General features: G+C 46.6%; 1 protein-coding gene across 3 annotated transcripts in view; it reads right to left on the reverse strand.

Moving 5' to 3' along the window:
- LOC134927811 (uncharacterized) overlaps window positions 1–20,284 on the reverse strand; it is a 245,165-nt gene that overhangs the window by 72,231 nt on the left and 152,650 nt on the right. For all 3 annotated transcript variants that reach the window (XM_063922791.1, XM_063922789.1, XM_063922792.1), the window contains 2 exons: window positions 16,180–16,230; window positions 15,866–15,973 (listed from right to left, as the gene is read on the reverse strand). In XM_063922791.1, the coding sequence (XP_063778861.1) occupies window positions 15,866–15,973; window positions 16,180–16,230 (159 nt within the window). The remainder of the gene's footprint in view (window positions 1–15,865; window positions 15,974–16,179; window positions 16,231–20,284) is intronic.

Raw genomic sequence — 20,284 nt, forward strand, 5'->3', positions numbered from 1 at the left:
GCTGAGGAGATAGGCTCCGCCCCCTTCTCGGCGGCCTTTTCTCCCGTTTTTCAGTGTAATCTGGCAGGGGTTAAAATTCATCCATATAGCCCTGGGGGCTATATGTGATGTATTTTCGCCAGCCAAGGTGTTTTTATTGCTGCTCAGGGCGCCCCCCCCTAGCGCCCTGCACCCTCAGTGACCGAAGTGTGAAGTGTGCTGAGGAGCAATGGCGCACAGCTGCAGTGCTGTGCGCTACCTTGGTGAAGACAGGATGTCTTCTGCCGCCGATTTTCCGGACCTCTTCTTGCTTCTGGCTCTGTAAGGGGGCCGGCGGCGCGGCTCTGGGACCGGACTCCATGGCTGGGCCTGTGTTCGATCCCTCTGGAGCTAATGGTGTCCAGTAGCCTAAGAAGCCCAATCCACTCTGCACGCAGGTGAGTTCGCTTCTTCTCCCCTTAGTCCCTCGATGCAGTGAGCGTTGCCAGCAGGTCTCACTGAAAATAAAAAACCTAAAACTAAACTTTTCACTAAGCAGCTCAGGAGAGCCCCTAGTGTGCACCCTTCTCGTTCGGGCACAAAAATCTAACTGAGGCTTGGAGGAGGGTCATAGGGGGAGGAGCCAGTGCACACCAGGTAGTCCTAAAGCTTTACTTTTGTGCCCAGTCTCCTGCGGAGCCGCTATTCCCCATGGTCCTTACGGAGTTCCCAGCATCCACTAGGACGTCAGAGAAATATAAAAGTAACAACTTTAAAATGTAAAATTATATTTTGCAATAATTAAATGACAATAACAAAAAAACACTTTGCTCCTAGGTGAGATTCGAACCCAGGTCTCTGTGGTTGGTTAATATCAGCATTAGTGTGTTGAGGCACAGTGGCTCTTTGTAATTATGGTGTAGTAAGTAATATCTAAGGTATCAATAGAATACCAAATCTAATCTCTCCGTGATGCCTAACCTATTATTATAAATTATATATATGATTATGTCTTAATATGTTAATATTTTGATATGTTATAGTGTGTATGTTTAGTATAACATTTGAATAAGTCCTAAGATTGGAATAAACTAATGTACAGAGCAGCAAAAAAGCTCATTGGAAACCACACTATTTTCTATTAATTCACATCTGTTGGGAATTTGCTTATTATGTGGATGACGGACACCCATTGGTTGTTGCTTGTTTAAATACCATTATTCCCATGGACTGGGAATACCTTCTGAGGAAACCGACAGGATAGACGTCGGAGAAACGCGTTAAGGGTTCAACCACATTCTTGATAACCCTGGTGATTATCCATAGCATTGGGACAGCTGCAACGCTGAAACATCACCACCGCCATCGGCCGCGTCCTCCCTCCCCGAGACCTGCATCAACAATCACCGCCGCTCCCGTTACAGTCGCTTCGTCCCGCTGCAGGGGGACACGGCAGCCAAGTTACATCTACGGTGAGCAACGCTGCCTTGGCGGCGGGGGGGGGGGGGTCGTAGCACAACGCTGACCGGGAGGTGACGTCCTTCCACCTCTAGGCGGATAATCTGATACTAATTGTCACACAAATTGTGATTTACTACCAAGGAGAACTATGTTTCACCATTGCTAATAAATATGCACAATTTCTGAAGTCCCCCTGTCAGCAGGAGTTACGCTGAAATATATATACATCTGCACTTTGTTGGAACTTTGGACATTATCAGCATGCTCCAGTAGGGACTCAATTGTCTATACATTTCTGGTGGTTTATATAGGTGATCATCAAGGACTTATCATTGTGGTTTTATTATATGATACAATTGTTTTTATTTATGCTTGGATATTATATATCCTTTTTATAAAGTTGGAATAAATTGTCATTTATTTAATGCGCTCTCTTATATGGTCTAATTATATGGATTATATTAGTTTTTAGAAAAGAAAAAATAAGATTTTAATTACCTACCGGTAATTCCTTTTCTCGTGGTCCGTAGAGGATACTGGGGTCCATTTAGTACCATGGCGTATAGATGGGTCCTTTCGGAAACACTGGCACTTTAAGAGTTTTATAGTGTGGGATGGCTCCTCCCTCTATGCCCCTCCTACCAGACTCAGTCTAGAAACTCTGCCTGAGGAGACGGACATACTTCGAGAGAAGGAAAAACACAGATAGTGGTGAGATTCACACTAGCTCACACATAACAAAAAAGGAAAGCCAAGCTAACCAACTTGGAACGATTCAGCAACGGCTGAGCTAACAAACTGAACCAAGTAACAATGTAGGCATATGAAGCACTGGGCCCAGCATCCTGTACGGACTACGAGAAAAGGATTTACCGGTAGGTAATTAAAATCCTATTTTCTCTTACGTCCTAGAGGATGCTGGGGTCCACATTAGTACCATGGGGATGTACCAAAGCTCCCAGTACGGGAGGGAGAGTACTGAGGTTCCTGCAGAACAGATTGGCCTTGAAGACCTTCAGTTTGGTCAAAGTATCGAACTTGTAGAGCTTACCAAACGTGTTCGACCCTGACCAAGTAGCTGCTCGCAAAGCTGAAGAGCCGAGGCACCACGGGCAGCCGCCCAGGAAGAACCCACTTTACGAGTAGAGTGGGCCTTAACAGATTTTGGACACGGCAAGCCTGCCATAAAATAAGCATGCTGGATAGTGAACCTAATCCAGCGAGAAATTGTCTGCTTAGAAGCAGGACACCCAACCTTGTTGGGATCATAAAGGACAAACAGAGCGTCTGACTTCCTGTGACGAGAAGTTCTCTTCACATAGATTTTCAAAGCCGTCACAACATCCAAGGACTTTGAGGTAATTGAGGAGACAGTAGCCACTGGCACCACAATAGGTTGATTAATATGAAAGGCTGACATAACCTTTGGAAGAAACTGCTGATACGTTCTGAGCTCAGCTCTATCCTCATGGAAAATTAATTAGGGTCTCTTACAGGACAACGCCCCCAATTCCAACACGCGTTGTGCAGACACCAATGCCAACAGAGTGACCGCCTTCCAAGTAAGAAACATGACGTCCACATCCTGTAAAGGCTAGAACCAATCCGATTGCAGGAACTGCAGCACCACATTTAGATCCCAAGGTGCCGTAGGAGGCACAAAGGGTGGTTGAATATGCAGAACCCCTTTCAAGAATGTCTGAACCTCAGGAAGAGCCGCCAATTGTTTCTGGAAGAAAATGGACAAGGCCGAAATCTAGACCTTTATAGAGCCCAAGGCGTAGGCCTACATCCACACCTGCTTGCTGAAAGAGGAGAAACCGTCCAAGTTGAAACTCCACCGTTGGAAACATCTTGGATTCACACCAAGACACATACTGTTTCCAAATTCGATGGTAATGCTTTGATGTAACTCCCTTCCTAGCCTTTATCAGGGTAGGAATTACCTTTTTCGGAATGCCTTTCCGAGCTAAGAGTTGACGTTCAACCTTTATGATGTCAAACGTAGCCACGGTAAGTCTTGATAGGCGAACGGCCCCTGTTGGAGAAGGTTCTCGCGAAGAGGAAGAGGCCTCGGATCCTCCAGCAGTAATTCCAGAAGATCCGCGTACCAATCCCGTCTTGGCCAGTCCGGAGCAATGAGGATTGCCTGAACTCTTGTTCTTTTTATGAACTTGAGAACCTTTGGGATGAGCAGAAGTGGAGGGAACACATACACCGACTGGAACGTCCACGGAGTGACTAGTGCATCAACTGCCACTGCGTGTAGGTCTCTCGACGTGGAACAGTACCTACGAAGCTTCTTGTTGAGGCGAGAGGTCATCATGTATATCAGAGGTAACCCCCATCGGCTTGTCACCTCTGCGAACACCTCCGGATGGAGGCCCATTTTCTCCTGAATGGAGATCGTGTCTGCTGAGGAAGTCCGCTTCCCAGTTGTCCACTGCCAGTATGAAGATTGCTGACAGCGCCACCGCGTGCTTTTCTGCCAAAAGGATGATTCTTGTTACCTCTGACATTGCAGCTGTGCCCTTTATTCCGCCCTGTCTGTTTATGTAGGACACCGATGTGACGTTGTCCGACTGAACCTGAATGGCTTGCAGAAGATGTCCTGCTTGTAGAAGGCCATTGTAAATGGCCCTCCGTTCCAGAATGTTTATTTGAAGGAGAGATTCTTGACTGGACCACCTTCCTTGGAAGTTTTCCCCTTGGGTGACTGCTCCTCAACCCCTGAGGCTTGCATCTGTGGTTAGGAGGATCCAATTCAGTATCCCGAACCTGCAGCCTTCGAGTAGGTGAGATGTTTGTAGCCACCAGAGGAGCGAAATTCTGGCTTTCAGCGACGGGCGTATCCGCTGGTGCATGTAAAGGTGTGATCTCGACCATTTGTCCAGGAGTTCCAGTTGGAAGAACCTCGCATGGAACCTTTCCATAATGAAGAGCCTCGTAGGAGAAAACCATCTTCCCCAGAAGACGAATGCACTGATGAACCGATACCCTGGCCGGCTTCAGGAGTTCCCAGACCATTGATTGTATCACCAACGCTTTCTCCACCAGTAGAAACACCCTATGTACTTCCGTATTGAGTATCATTCCCAGGAAGGGCAGTTTCCTTGTCGGCTCCAAATGTGACCTTGGAAGATTCAGGATCCACCCATGACCCTGGAGTAGCTGAGTCGAGAGAGCAATACTCTGCAACGTCGTCTCCTTGGAAGACGCTTTTATCAGCAGATCGTCCAAATACGGAATTATGTTCACACCCTGTTTTCGGAGGAGTAACATCATCTCCGCCATGACCTTGGTGAATACCCTCGGTGCTGTGGAGAGGCCATATGGCAGTGCTTGGAACTGATAGCGACAGTCCAGCAGAGCAAATCTGAGATAAGCCTGGTGAGGCAGCCAGATCGGAATGTGAAGGTATGCATCCTTGATATCCAGGGATACCAGGAATTCCCCCTCCTCCAGACCTGAGATTACCACTCTCAGAGACTCCATCTTGAATTTGAATTCCCTCAAGTAGGGGTTCAATGACTTTAGATTTAATATCGGCCTTACCGAACCGTCCAATTTCGATACCACAAACAGGTTTGAGTAATAACCCTTGTGTTGTAGGTGGAGTGGAACAGGAACAATGACATTTGTTTGAACCAATTTTTGAATTGCTTCCTGTAGGATAGCAGTGTGTGTCAGCGAAACTGGTAAGCTTGATTTCAAGAATCTGTGAGGTGGGAGTTGCTGAAACTCCAGTCTGTATCCCTGGGCCACAATATCCTTTACCCAGGGGTCTAGGCATGATGATGCTCAAACGTGACTGAAGACTTTCGTCTTGCACTCAACCTTCCCTACCTCCAGGCAGGGAGGTCCATCGTCATGCTGAAGATTTTGAAGAAGCAGAACCTGGGAACCTGATGGCGCAGGTTTTTTGGACTTTCCCTGACCTCCTCTAAAGAAGGTGGGAGGGGGTTTGGATTTCTTAAATTTTGCGGTCCGAAAGGACTGAAGTGTAGGCAAAGGAAAAGACTTCCTAGCCGGCGGTGTTGCGAAGGGAAGAAAAGTTGACTTACCCACAGTTGCCGTGGAGATCCATGCATCCAAAGCTTCCCCAAACAGAGCCTGACCTGTGAAGGGTAGGTTCTCCACACTTCTCTTGGATACCGCATCCGCAGTCCATTGGCGTAGTCAGATTCCTCTGGGCACCGAGACCGCCATAGCAGTAGCCCGCGCCTTCAGCATGCCAAGGTCCTTCATGGCCTCCACCATGAACCCTGCAGAATCCGGAATGCGACGTAAGAACTAATCAATCAATGTCACTTCTATCCATAGAATCTAAGGGGGGTCATTCCGAGTTGATCGTAGCTGTGCTAAATTTAGCACAGCTATGATCATTAACACTGACGCGGGGGAACGCCCAGCACAGGGCTAGACTGCTCCGCATGTCAGTTCCAGGAACCCCTCCTCAGAAGTGCACAGGCATCGCACAGCGGCGATGCCTTTGCACTTCAAGAGTCGCTCCCGACCAGCGCAGCTTTAGCACTTAACGCCGCCGTCCAGCACCCTCCTGCCCAGCAACTGCCTCAGAGGCGATCGCTAGTCAACGACGCTGGCACGCGCCCGCGCACTGCGGCGCCAGTGCATGCGCAGTTCCGACCCGATCGCTGCACTGCGAGAAACTGCAGCGAGCGTTCGGGTCGGAATAACCCCCTGAGTCTACTAGCAATGTGCTTGACCACTTTACTATGGCTTTAGAAATCCACGCACAAGCAATAGTGGGCCGTAAAGCGACGCCATTAGCTGTGTATAGTGATTTGAGTGTATTCTCAATTTTGCGTTCAGCCGGTTCTTTAAAGCGGTTGAACCAGGAACAGGTAAAACCACCTTTTCTGACAACTTAGATACAGATGCATAAACTATAGGTGGGTTTTCCCACTTTTTTTTTTAACTCCTTGGAAGCCGGAAAGGTAAGCGAGGATTTATTACTTTCTGTAAAATAAGATTCCTCCACCTGTTCAGGTACGCTCTCAGAAATGTGTAAAACATCCCTAATGGCTTCAATCATTAGTTGCACCCCTTCTGCAAGGGTTGCACCCCTTCTGCAAGGGATGCATCCCCTTCCCTGCATGTCCCCATCACGTCCCCTGTATCAGAGTCTGTATCAGTGTCAGCTTTCATTATCCGGGCAAGTGTACGCTTTTGTGGGTATGTAGGTGGGGTTTTTGATGAAGTAGTGGGGGCCAAATACTGTAGCCCCACCCTAGATTTCCTCAAAAACTGTGTCTCTTTCTCCGTATGTGAGTTCCTTGTAGAAATCTGGGATATCATTCCCCTTAAAGAATCCATCCATGGGGGTCCGGATTCAAAAGGCTGAGACAGTATATTGCAGTCCTGAGTACATGGAATAGACTCCTCAGGAGAAGATAAACACTCTGCAGTACAAGACACAGAGTCCTTAGACACGGTAATGCGGGATACACACACACAAACACACAGGAAAATGTCAGATACAGTTTCCAGAGTACCTTCAGAGAATCACAGAGTCTAAGGATCCAACTACACAGCACCCTTTGGAGCAGTTATGATAAAAGCCGGCACTGAGAAACCAACCTTAATAGGTTTACTTCACTCCCCCCCCAGTCTATAACACCCTGGGACCGCAGTAACTGGAGTTATGTGGAGAGTCAGCGCTCCCTGTCAGCGTTTCTTTCGTGTCTGCAGGGAGGAAAATGGTGCTGGTGAGTGCTGGATCCGCTCTGAAGAGAAGCCCCACCCCCGCAATGGCACGTGGCTTCCAGCACAAATTTGATTATACTGGCCGAAGGTCTCTATGCTAACAGCGGGATTAGCTCCTGTTAGCGTCTGTGACCAGTTTAGGGTGACTGCGCTAGCCCAGGACACCCCTCCAAGCGAATACACGAAGTGTTGCTGAGCCTTCTTGGAGCGCAGCCTGTCAGAGCTGCGCTCCCACCTTTAAGCTCGTCATACCCGCCGGCGACCCACTAACCGGGACGCCAGCGCTGTACTCACCACTCTTCTTACTTCTGGCTCTGTTAGGGGGTGGCGGTGATGCTGCGGGAGTGAGTTGTCGCCTCGTGGGATTGCAATCATCACCCTCAGGAGCTTAGTGTCCTGTCAGCGGATAGAGAACCAGTAACTTCTAGAGTTGGTTCCTACTCCCCGCCCCTAAGTCCCACGAAGCAGGAAGGCTGTTGCCAGCAGCCTTCCTGTACCTAAAGATCTAATAAAAATTAAAAAAAACAACTCCTAAGAGCTCCCCTAGCTGTGACCGGCTCTTCCGGGCACATTTTCTAAACGGAGTCTGGTAGGAGGGGCATAGAGGGAGGAGCCCGCCAACACTATTGATCTCTTAAAGTGCCCATGGCTCCTAATGGACCAGTCTATATCCCATGGTACTAATGTGGACCTCACCATCCTCTAGGACAGAGGTTCTCAAACTCGGTCCTCGGGGTAACACAGTGCATGTTTTGCAGGTCTCCTCACAGAATCGCAAGTGAAATAATTAGCTCCACCTGTGGACCTTTTACAATGTGTCAGTGAGTAATTAATACACCTGTGCACCTGCTGGGTTACCTGCAAAACATGCACTGTGTGTGCCCCCGAGGACCGAGTTTGAGAATCTCTGCTCTAGGACGTAAGAGAAAAGTGCAGTTTTTCGACTGGTCAATAAAAAGGCACTAATTGAATACCCTCCATAGCGTCTCAGATGGAAGCTGGGTTAATGCAATTCATGGCGGGAAACTCAGAGGAAATTGATCATGAAGTGGGGGGAGGGGCTACAAGGGAACGCCTTACTCCCCACTGCTGACATCGACCCCAGGGTTGGCGTCCTCATTAATCCCCAGAGCATATGAACCCTGAGGTCTAGAGCTGGTGCACCTGAGTTGGACGACAGTGTCAGCGACTATCCAGTAGTCTGTAATCCGAGAGAGTAAGACTGTGTTCTATGCGTCTTAAACCGCTAACCGGTTAAGGACGCCTTACCTTCTCCCAATTTTCCGGGCGCAATCTGGGATCGTCAGCGTGGACCTGTTAGTCCGTCCAGCTGGCGCCTGCCTTAACACCAGCGTCTTGATGAGGATAACTGTTGTTGCGACACCTGTGGGAAGTTGTTGGAGCGACTTTGTCAATGCATATAAAACGCATATTAAAGTCACTAAAAAAAAAAAATACCTATATAAAATAATAAAAGTTTTTACCAAACAAAAAGCTTTGTGGCTGAAAAAAACGCCCACATAGTTCCTACAGTGGTCCGGCTCCTGCCGCACAAACAAAAAATGGAGGAGTTCCCTCGGCCAGGAGGCAGTGTTATAGGGAGGCTGGATCGATGCATGCTGGGAGCAATGCACCTCTGACCCCACCTACAGCCCAATGTATATCCTGTGGATACTACTGTGGACCCTGAAGGAGAAAATAAGAATTTACTTACCGATAATTCTATTTCTCGGAGTCCGTAGTGGATGCTGGGGTTCCTGAAAGGACCATGGGGAATAGCGGCTCCGCAGGAGACAGGGCACAAAAAGTAAAGCTTTAGGATCAGGTGGTGTGCACTGGCTCCTCCCCCCATGACCCTCCTCCAAGCCTCAGTTAGGATACTGTGCCCGGACGAGCGTACACAATAAGGAAGGATTTATGAATCCCGGGTAAGACTCATACCAGCCACACCAATCACACTGTACAACCTGTGATCTGAACCCAGTTAACAGTATGATAACAGCGGAGCCTCTGAAAGATGGCTCACAACAATAATAACCCGATTTTTGTAACTATGTACAAGTATTGCAGATAATCCGCACTTGGGATGGGCGCCCAGCATCCACTACGGACTCCGAGAAATAGAATTATCGGTAAGTAAATTCTTATTTTCTCTATCGTCCTAGTGGATGCTGGGGTTCCTGAAAGGACCATGGGGATTATACCAAAGCTCCCAAACGGGCGGGAGAATGCGGATGACTCTGCAGCACCGAATGAGAGAACTCCAGGTCCTCCTTAGCCAGGTTATCAAATTTGTAGGATTTTACAAACGTGTTTGCCCCTGACTAAATAGCCGCTCGGCAAAGTTGTAAAGCCGAGACCCCTCGGGCAGCCGCCCAAGATGAGCCCACCTTCCTTGTGGAATGGGCATTTACATATTTTGGCTGTGGCAGGCCTGCCACAGAATGTGCAAGCTGAATTGTATTACACATCCAACTAGCAAAAGTCTGCTTAGAAGCAAGAGCACCCAGTTTGTTGGGTGCATACAGGATAACAGCAAGTCAGTTTTCCTGACTCCAGCCGTCCTGGAACCTATATTTTCAGGGCCCTGACCACATCTAGCAACTTGGAGTCCTCCAAGTCCCTAGTAGGCGCAAGACACCACAATAAGCTGGTTCAGGTGAAACACTGACACCACCTTAGGGAGAGAACTGGGGACGAGTCCGCAGCTCTGCCCTGTCCGAATGGACAAACAGATATGGGCTTTTTTGAGAAAAAAAAAAAAAAAAAAAAACACCAATTTGACACTCGCCTGGTCCAGGCCAGGTCCAAGAGCATGTTCACTTTTCATGTGAGATGCTTCAAATCCACAGATTTGACTGGTTTTAAACCAATGTGTTTTGAGGAATCCCAGAACTACGTTGAGATCCCACAGTGCCACTGGAGGCACAAAAGGGGGTTGTATATGCAATACTCCCTTGACAAACTTCTGGACTTCAGGAACTGAAGCCAATTCTTTCTGGAAGAAAAATCGACAGGGCCGAAATTTGAACCTTAATGGACCCCAATTTGAGGCCCATAGACACTCCTGTTTGCAGGAAATGCAGGAATCGACCGAGTTGAAATTTCTTCGTGGGGCCTTCCTGGCCTCACACCACGCAACATATTTTCGCCACATGTGGTGATAATGTTGTGTGGTCACCTCCTTTCTGGCTTTGACCAGGGTAGGAATGACCTCTTCCTGAATGCCTTTTCCCTTAGGATCCGGCGTTCCACCGCCATGCCGTCAAACGCAGCTGCGGTAAGTCTTGGAACAGACATGGTACTTGCTGAAACAAGTCCCTTCTTAGCGGCAGAGGCCATAAGTCCTCTGTGAGCATCTCTTGAAGTTCCGGGTACCAAGTCCTTCTTGGCCAATCCGGAGCCATGAGTATAGTTCTTACTCCTCTACGTCTTATAATTCTCAGTACCTTAGGTATGAAAAGCAGAGGATGGAACACATACACCGACTGGTACACCCACGGTGTTACCAGAACGTCCACAGCTATTGCCTGAGGGTCTCTTAACCTGGCGCAATACCTGTCCCGTTTTTTGTTCAGACGGGACGCCATCATGTCCACCTTTGGTAATTCCCAACGGTTTACAATCATGTGGAAAACTTCCCCATGAAGTTCCCACTCTGCCGGGTGGAGGTCGTGCCTACTGAGGAAGTCTGCTTCCCAGTTTCCATTCCCGGAATGAAACACTGCTGACAGTGCTATCACATGATTTTCCGCCCAGCGAAAAGTCCTTGCAGTTTTTGCCACTGCCCTCCTGCTTCTTGTGCCGCCCTGTCTATTTACGTGGGCGACTGCCGTGATGTTTTATCCCACTGGATCAATACCGGATGACCTTGAAGCAGAGGTCTTGCTAAGCTTAGAGCATTATAAATTTACCCTTAGCTATATTTATGTGGAGAAAAGTCTCCAGACTTGATCACACTCCCTGGAAATTTTTTCCTTGTGTGACTGCTCCCCAGCCTCTCGGGCTGGCCTCCGTGGTCACCAACATCCAAAACTGAATGCCGAATCTGCGGCCCTCTAGAAGATGAGCACTCTGTAACCACCACAGGAGAGACACCCTTGTCCTTGGATATAGGGTTATCCGCTGATGCATCTGAAGATGCGATCCGGACCATTTGTCCAGCAGATCCCACTGAAAAGTTCTTGCATGAAATCTGCCGACTGGAATTGCTTCGAAGGAAGTCACCATTTTTTTACCATGGCCCTTGTGCAATGATGCACTGATTTTAGGAGGTTCCTGACTAGCTCGGATAACTCCCTGGCTTTCTCTTCCGGGAGAAACACCTTTTTCTGGACTGTGTCCAGAATCATCCCTAAGCACAGGAGACTTGTTGTCGGGATCAGCTGCGATTTTGGAATATTTAGAATCCACCCCTGCTGTTGTAACAGTATCCGAGATAGTGCTACTCCGACCTCCAACTGTTCCCTGGACTTTGCCCTTATCAGGAGATCGTCCAAGTAAGGGATAATTAAGACGCCTTTTCTTCGAAGAAGAACCATCATTTCGGCCATTACCTTGGTAAAGACCCGGGGTGCCGTGGACAATCCAAACGGCAGCGTCTGAAACTGATAGTGACAGTTCTGTACCACGAACCTGAGGTACCCTTAGTGATAAGGGCAAATTTGGGACATGGAGGTAAGCATCCCTGATGTCTCGGGACACCATATAGTCCCCTTCTTCCCGGTTCGTTATCACTGCTCTGAGTGACTCCATCTTGATTTGAACCTTTGTAAGTGTTCAAATTTTTTAAGATTTAGAATAGGTCTCACCTAGCCTTCTGGCTTCAGTACCACAATATAGTGTGGAATAATACCCCTTTTCTTGTTGTAGGAGGGGTAATTTAATTATCACCTGCTGGGAATACAGCTCGTGAATTTTTTCCCATACTGCCTCCTTGTCGGAGGGAGACCTTGGTAAAGCAGACTTCAGGAGCCTGCGCAGGGGAAACGTCTCGACATTCCAATCTGTACCCCTGGGATACTACTTGTAGGATCCAGGGGTCCTGTACGGTCTCAGCGTCATGCTGAGAGCTTGTCAGAAGCGGTGGAACGCTTCTGTTCCTGGGAATGGGCTGCCTGCTGCAGTCTTCTTCCCTTTCCTCTATCCCTGGGCAGATATGACTCTTATAGGGACGAAAGGACTGAAGCTGAAAAGACGGTGTCTTTTTCTGCAGAGATGTGACTTAGGGTAAAAAACGGTGGATTTTCCAGCAGTTGCCGTGGCCACCAGGTCCGATGGACCGACCCCAAATAACTCCTCTTCCTTTATACGGCAATACACCTTTGTGCCGTTTGGAATCTGCATCACCTGACCACTGTCGTGTCCATAAACATCTTCTGGCAGATATGGACATCGCACTTACTCTTGATGCCAGAGTGCAAATATCCCTCTGTGCATCTCGCATATATAGAAATGCTCTATAGTCAATAAAATACTGTCCCTGTCAAGGGTATCAATATTTTTAGTCAGGGAATCCGACCAAGCCACCCCAGCTCTGCACATCCAGGTTGAGGCGATCGCTGGTCGCAGTATAACACCAGTATGTGTGTATATACTTTTTATGATATTTTCCAGCCTCCTGTCAGCTGGCTCCTTGAGAACGGCCCTATCTATAGACGGTACCGCCACTTGTTCTGATAAGCGTGTGAGCGCCTTATCCACCCTAAGGGGTGTTTCCCAACGCGCCCTAACTTCTGGCGGGAAAGGGTATACCGCCCATATTTTCTATCGGGGGGAACCCACGCATCATCACACACTTCATTTAATTTATCTGATTCAGGAAAAACTACGGTAGTTTTTTCACATCCCACATAATACCCTCTTTTGTGGTACTTGTAGTATCAGAATTATGTAACACCTCCTTCATTGCCCTTAACGTGTGGCCCTAATAAGGAATACGTTTGTTTATTCACCGTCGACACTGGATTCAGTGTCCCTGTCTGTGTCTGTGTCGACCGACTAAAGTAAACGGGCGTTTTAAAACCCCTGACGGTGTTTTTGAGACGTCTGGACCGGTACTAATTGTTTGTCGGCCGTCTCATGTCGTCAACCGACCTTGCCGCGTGTTGACATTATCACGTAATTCCCTAAATAAGCCATCCATTCCGGTGTCGACTCCCTAGAGAGTGACATCACCATTACAGGCAATTGCTCCGCCTCCTCACCAACATCGTCCTCATACATGTCGACACACACGTACCGACACACAGCACACACACAGGGAATGCTCTGATAGAGGACAGGACCCACTAGCCCTTTGGAGAGACAGAGGGAGAGTTTGTCAGCACACACCAAAAACGCTATAATTATATAGGGACAACCTTATATAAGTGTTTTCCCTTATAGCATCTTTTTTATATATTTCTAACGCCAAATTAGTGCCCCCCCTCTCTGTTTTAACCCTGTTTCTGTAGTGCAGTGCAGGGGAGAGCCTGGGAGCCTTCCCTCCAGCCTTTCTGTGAGGGAAAATGGCGCTGTGTGCTGAGGAGATAGGCCCCGCCTCTTTTTCGGCGGCCTCGTCTCCCGCTCTTAACGGATTCTGGCAGGGGTTAAATATCTCCATATAGCCCCCGGAGGCTATATGTGAGGTATTTTTAGCCAAAAATAGGTTTTCATTGCCTCCCAGGGCGCCCCCCTTCCAGCGCCCTGCACCCTCAGTGACTGCCGTGTGAAGTGTGCTGAGAGGAAATGGCGCACAGCTGCAGTGCTGTGCGCTACCTTAAGAAGACTGAGGAGTCTTCATGCCGCCGATTCTGGACCTCTTCTTGTTTCAGCATCTGCAAGGGGGCCGGCGGCGAGGCTCCGGTGACCATCCAGGCTGTACCTGTGATCGTCCCTCTGGAGCTAATGTCCAGTAGCCAAAGAAGCCAATCCATCCTGCACGCAGGTGAGTTCACTTCTTCTCCCCTAAGTCCCTCGTTGCAGTGATCCTGTTGCCAGCAGGACTCACTGTAAAATAAAAAACCTAAGCTAAACTTTTCTAAGCAGCTCTTTAGGAGAGCCACCTAGATTGCACCCTTCTCGGCCGGGCACAAAAATCTAACTGAGGCTTGGAGGAGGGTCATGGGGGGAGGAGCCAGTGCACACCACCTGATCCTAAAGCTTTACTTTTTGTGCCCTGTCTCCTGCGGAGCCGCTATTCCCCATGGTCCTTTCAGGAACCCCAGCATCCACTAGGACGATAGAGAAATATCCATTAATGTCTGTGCTACACTTTCTCCATCTATAGATGGCTAAACCAGAATTTACCTTGTTCTCCTTTGATTGCTCTGTGAGTCTGCTTTTAATAACAGCTATGCACACACGATTAAGCCTCTTACAGCCTCCACGGTGGTAGCTTGCTTTCCCTCCAGCCTCAGGTAGAAGGCAATGCTAAGATTGCAAGTGTACTGGCATCCCAATCTGAATACTCGCTCTTGTGGGTTTTCAGGGGTAACAGCAAAAAAAGTCAATTAGGGCCCCTTTCCACCTTTGAAAGCCTCTGACCTTACGGAAAGATTGGCTCGGTCAATGAAGTTGAATCCCATGTATTGGGGAAAGGTGGCCTTCTCAAATCTATGTAAAGCCATCATGGGGAAAAACATCTGTCATCGGCTTTGTTAAAAGAGGGCACATCCCTTTAGACCAACCAGGGCCCAAGGATACCCTTCTTGTCTTCTGCATTTAGCTGGACCAGCACTATTACTACAAACTCCATGGCACAGACTCTCATGCTCTGTGACTTTTGGCCCTAGTTCTGCAAACAGCTGTCAAAAAAGCTGCTGAACTGCTATACTCTCAACTCCTGACCTGCTCTCATTTGCTACTTGATTTCGGGTGGTTCGGATGATGTAATGGTTAGCATTACTGCCTCACAGCACTGAGGTCATAGGTTTGATTCCCACCACTGCCCTAACTTTGTTGAGTTTGTATATTCTCCCTATGCTTGTGTGGATTCCCTCCCACAATACAAAAATATGGTGGTAGGTTAATTGCCTCCCAACAAAAATGAACCCTAGTGTGTTATGATCTGCGTGTATATGTGTAAACATAAACATGATCAGAAGCTCCAGGTTTAACTTTATGATTCATATCCGTAAATAAACAACTTAGTCCTTCAACAGGGTAATATAATTTAGCTTGGACCTCAGAGCTGGCTTTGTGGGACGTGCTTGCCTCTGATCTTGGAATTGTTTCAGCTATATGCAGTGTCTTGTTCTTGAGTTCCAGGATGAAGTGATCCAACTGCTGTCATCAAACATGAGGATATTGGGCTAATGTTTCACTCATTCACATACTTAAGCAGCCTTAGAAGACAGCTAAGGGTACATGGTACCGGAGTGTTTTCAGAATGAGGATAATGCAAAAAGACAGATTTATATACATTACCAAAAAATAAATCCACACAAGCAAATGGATAAAGATAATTATAGCTCGGGGGTTCATCGCACAGAAAGCCTACTAAACAAACCTTTCCTAAAAGGGGTTAATAGTAATTGTAACGCTGGAGCATGTCCAGAACACCGAATCATACTGGGCAAACACCTTTCAGGGCATAAAGGATAAATCAAGAACGCTCACGTCACATCCTAGAATTTACCTACACCTGCTACTTGTTATTAATGTAAATGGTGTGATTCACTCTCCATCTGTATGACAAATTTTGAACTGGAAAGAGGATAAGAATTGATAAACTTACCATTTCTTCCAGTTTCTCTTCTCTATATTTATTTAATGCTCTGGAAAACATTTCTGCCATCTTTATTGCAAATGTAACATCAGACTCATTTGTCAGCTCAAAGTTTTTCTAAATAATATAAAAGTATTGAAATCACAGGAATTAGTAACAATGTATATAGTATAAATTCTAAGTAACAGTCACAAAAACACAACATCATTGAAGAACACATTCCAAACCCAATGTATGATGTTCTACAGTTAATAAAGAAAAATATTCAGGGACAGGTACATTGCTTATATGGAAGACATAAACTAAGAAAAATCCATACATACCAGAAACTTGAACACATCTTTGTTACTTTTTACTGGCTTAAAATGAGGAATCTAAAAAAAAAAAAAAAAGTAAATTATAATTACAATGTTACTATATTTACATCCTTAATGTTAAACCACTTGCCTGGCTTCATCGCATGTGATGCAACCAGAGTAAGGAGTACGTTACCTGGGCAGCTCACAAAAGGAAGGGGGCAGCAAATAGGGACTTTTAAAGGGTGTTGGGGTTTATAAAAAATGGTTTGTTTGTTTTTTGCTACTAAGGTGTGTGGGGGTGAACTATTATTATATTTTAAGACCACTTGGGGGGAGGAAGATCCATTGCCAATAAGTGGTGGGAAGATCTATTCTAATGGGGGCATATGGACACAGGTGGGATAGAGAGGTGCAAAACAACCCCAGATAAATATTTTATGAAATAACAAGAGTTATGGTAGACTTAACAAGGTCAACTCGGTTTCTCAGAGGTCCACAGGATATACATTGGGTTGTAGGTGGCATAAGATGATCAGGCACTAAACTGTTAAACTTGTAAGCTCCCAGGATGCCTCGGTCCAGCATCCCTATATCCCCACCCCCTGGCCCAAGGCAGGATTAACCCCTTTGGTGGTATGCATGGAAATCGTCCGGGGTAGCAAACGCTGACAACCCCGCAAGATTTCCGTGCATACTACATGCTGATTCCCTGGAGACAGCAGTAAAGCGTGCACGGCGCCCGGGAATCAGCATACTCCATTATGGAGATAAGCCCGCCCCCCAGACTCCTATTGGTCGGAGGGCGGATTTAGCTGTATAATAGCTTAACACACTCCCAGGGTGTTTTTAAATTGAAAACTCACCACTGAAGGGGTTAAAGCAAGAAGGAAGACCTATTCAGGTGAGAAAAACACACACACTGTCCCTGTAGACTTTGGAGAAACAGAGTTGACAATAGTAAGTCTACTATAACTCTTGTTTCCTCCTACGGGATCCACAGTAGTTCCACAGGATATACAGTGCATCCAGAAAGTATTCACAGTGCTGCTTTTTTTTCCACATTTGTTATGTTACAGCCTAATTCCATAATAGAATAAATAAATTTTTTGCCTCAAAATTCTACATACAATATACCCCATAATGAAAATGTCAAAAAAGTTTCAGATTTTTGCAAATTTATTAAAAAGAAAAACTAAGAAATCACATGTACATAAGTATTCACAGCCTTTGCTATGAAGCTCAAAATTGAGCTCAGGCGCACCCTGTTTCCACAGCTTAATTGGAGTCTACCTGTGGTAAATTTAATTGAATGGACATGATTTGGAAAGGCACAGACCTGTCTATATAAGGTCCCACACTTGACAGTGCAAGTCTGAGCACAAACCAAGCATGAAGTCAAAGGGTTTGTAGACCTCTGAGACAGGATTGTCTCGAGGCACAAATCTGGGGAAGGGTACAGAAAAATAAGTAGTTATGGTAGACTTACCATCAATAACTCTATTTCTCCAAAGTCCACAGAATAAACATTAGGATTGGGGTAGCGAAAGCAGAATGGCACCAATCGATCAAAGCTTTCGGCTTACCAGAATGCAACGGGCCAGTCTCCTATATCCCCACCTCCTGACTCAGGCAATTCAGTTATTTTCCAAAGCTCAAAGCAGGAGCACCATAGAGAGCCCTAATCAGGCGAGAAGAACACACATGCACACCCTTCCGTACAAAAAGGAAGAGGTTAGTAGGTGAAAGGATCCTCAAATCAGGTGCGTCAGGGTGGGATCCCTGTGGATACTGTGGACTTCGGAGAAATAGAGTTATCGAAGGTAAGTCTACCATAACTATGTATTTCTCCTGGAGCGTCCACAAATTATCCACAGGATAAACATTGAGATGTCCCAAAGCAAATTTAGTGGAGGCACACTCCTGATTGGACAGTAGAATCCTTCGCCTGAATTCAGCATCCTGAGCAGCAAAGGTATCAAAGGCATAATTTCTAACGAATGTGTTAATGGAAAACCATGTGGTTGCCTTACATATCTGTTCAGCTGAAGCACCACGTTGTGCTGCCCATGACGGACATACCTTACGAGTATAGTGAGCAGAGACATTAGCCGGAACAGGGAGATCAGCTTGAGAGCATGCGTCTGAAATAGTCAACTAAAGCCACCTCGCCAGTGTCTGTTTGTCCGCAGGCCGTCTTCTCTTGTGAAATCCGTAGAGAACGAAGAGAGTGTCTGTCTTTCTGATGGCACTGGTACAATCCACGTAGATCCTTAGTGCACAAACTACATCCAATGATGCATCTACTACAGAGAGATCTGGCAATTTGAAGGCCAAAACTACTATTTCTTCATTAAGATGGATTTATAGACCACCTTAGGAAGATATCCAGATTTGGTTCGGAGAACCGCTCTGTCTGGATGAAATACCAGAAATGGAGGGTGACACGAAAGTGCCCCTTATACCCCTTTCACACCGCAGCTTGTACCCGGTATTTTGCCGTTTTAACTGGCTTCCTAAACGGGTCAAGCTGCGGTGTGAAAGGGTCCCCTTCAATTTACCGTTTTCAAAATACCTGTATTTTGAAACGGTAAAAAAGAAGGGTCCTACCCGTTTCAGTCCCATTTCACTGTGCAGTGTGAAAGGGTCTGAAACGGTATTTGCAAGCCCCAGCAGGTCATAGGCTGTCTCCATGTGTGATGTCAGCAGCCACAACCAGGAAACAGCTTGGAAAACACAGGAGACACATGTGAGAGTGGCTTTATAAACGTTTAGACTGCAAAGCCATTATAAAATGTCTAATTGGAGTGATGAAAAGGTGAGGGAGCTGCTTTAGGATCAGAGGGGATGAGGAAATCTGCTGCCAAATAACTGGGACAGTCAAGGATACCCTCATATATAAAAACAGAGCAAAAATGCTTCAAGCTGCTGGGTTCCATCGTACGACTATCCAAATTATTAATAATGAATTAATTAATAATTATTAATAATGTGTGGGCCAGAAAAGTCCATTTATAATAACAACCACTGTTTTCTATGGGTGAAACGGGTTCAGTGTGAAAGGTACCAAAACGGTAATGAAATGGTAATTTACTGGTTACAACATGAGATGTGAAAGGGGTTTAACTGCTCAGACCCGTTTTAAGAACCGTTTCAAATACCATTTCAAAAGCAGGTTTTGCGATGTGAAAGCAGCATAAATCTGATACTCTTCTAACTGCAGCAATTGCCAGTAGAAAGAGAACTTTAGTCGTCAACCATTTGAGGTCCGTTCCAGGTTGAAGGAACGCTAAGTTTCTTGAAACTCTGAAGGACTTTGGGTCATAGTTTCTGGCAGAGCGCCACTGAAAATAAGCATGCCATATTCGGTAATAGATGCGAGTTGAGGATGATTTCCTTGCTTTAAGCATCGTTTGCATTACTGCCTGTAAAAAAGCATTTCGCTTTTAGTATGGATGCCGTCAAAGACAGTCGATCTAGGTGTGCGTAGAGACAGGGACCCTGAATCAGTAGATCTGGTCGCTGAGGCAGTAGAAACGGAGTGTCTGCAGATAGCCTCTGCAGATCCGTGTACCAATTTCGTCTGGGCCACACCGGTGCTATTAATATCACAGCGCACCCATCCTGTTTGAATTTTTGAAACACCATGGGCAACAGGGAGATTGGTGGGAAGACATATACCAAATGAAATTTCTATCATACTGACAAGGCATCCACAAAGACTGCTTCCAAATCCCTTGTTCGTGACCCGTATACTGGTACCTTGTTGTTCTGACGTGAAGCCATAAGGTCCACTTCCGGCAATCCCCATTTGTTTACCAGAATCTGGAAGACTTCTGGGTGCAGGGCCCATTTGCCTGCATGAATGTCATGCCGGATGAGGACGTCTCCTTTCCAATTTAGGACTCTGGGTATGAATACTTCGGACATTGCTGGATGATGAAGTTCTGCCCACTTTAATGTGCGGCTTACCTCCTTATTGCCATCCAACTGCGAATGCCTCCTTGTCCTGTGCCCTAAATGCAACGTTTGTAAATGAGACAGTTGTACTGCATGTATAGAAGGGACTTGTGATGAAGTATCCTAAATAAATCGCATTTCTGTTACATATACTCTATTGGAGGAAGAAAGC

The sequence above is a fragment of the Pseudophryne corroboree genome, chromosome 5 (assembly GCF_028390025.1).
Source record: "Pseudophryne corroboree isolate aPseCor3 chromosome 5, aPseCor3.hap2, whole genome shotgun sequence".
NCBI classification, from domain to species: Eukaryota; Metazoa; Chordata; class Amphibia; order Anura; family Myobatrachidae; genus Pseudophryne; species Pseudophryne corroboree.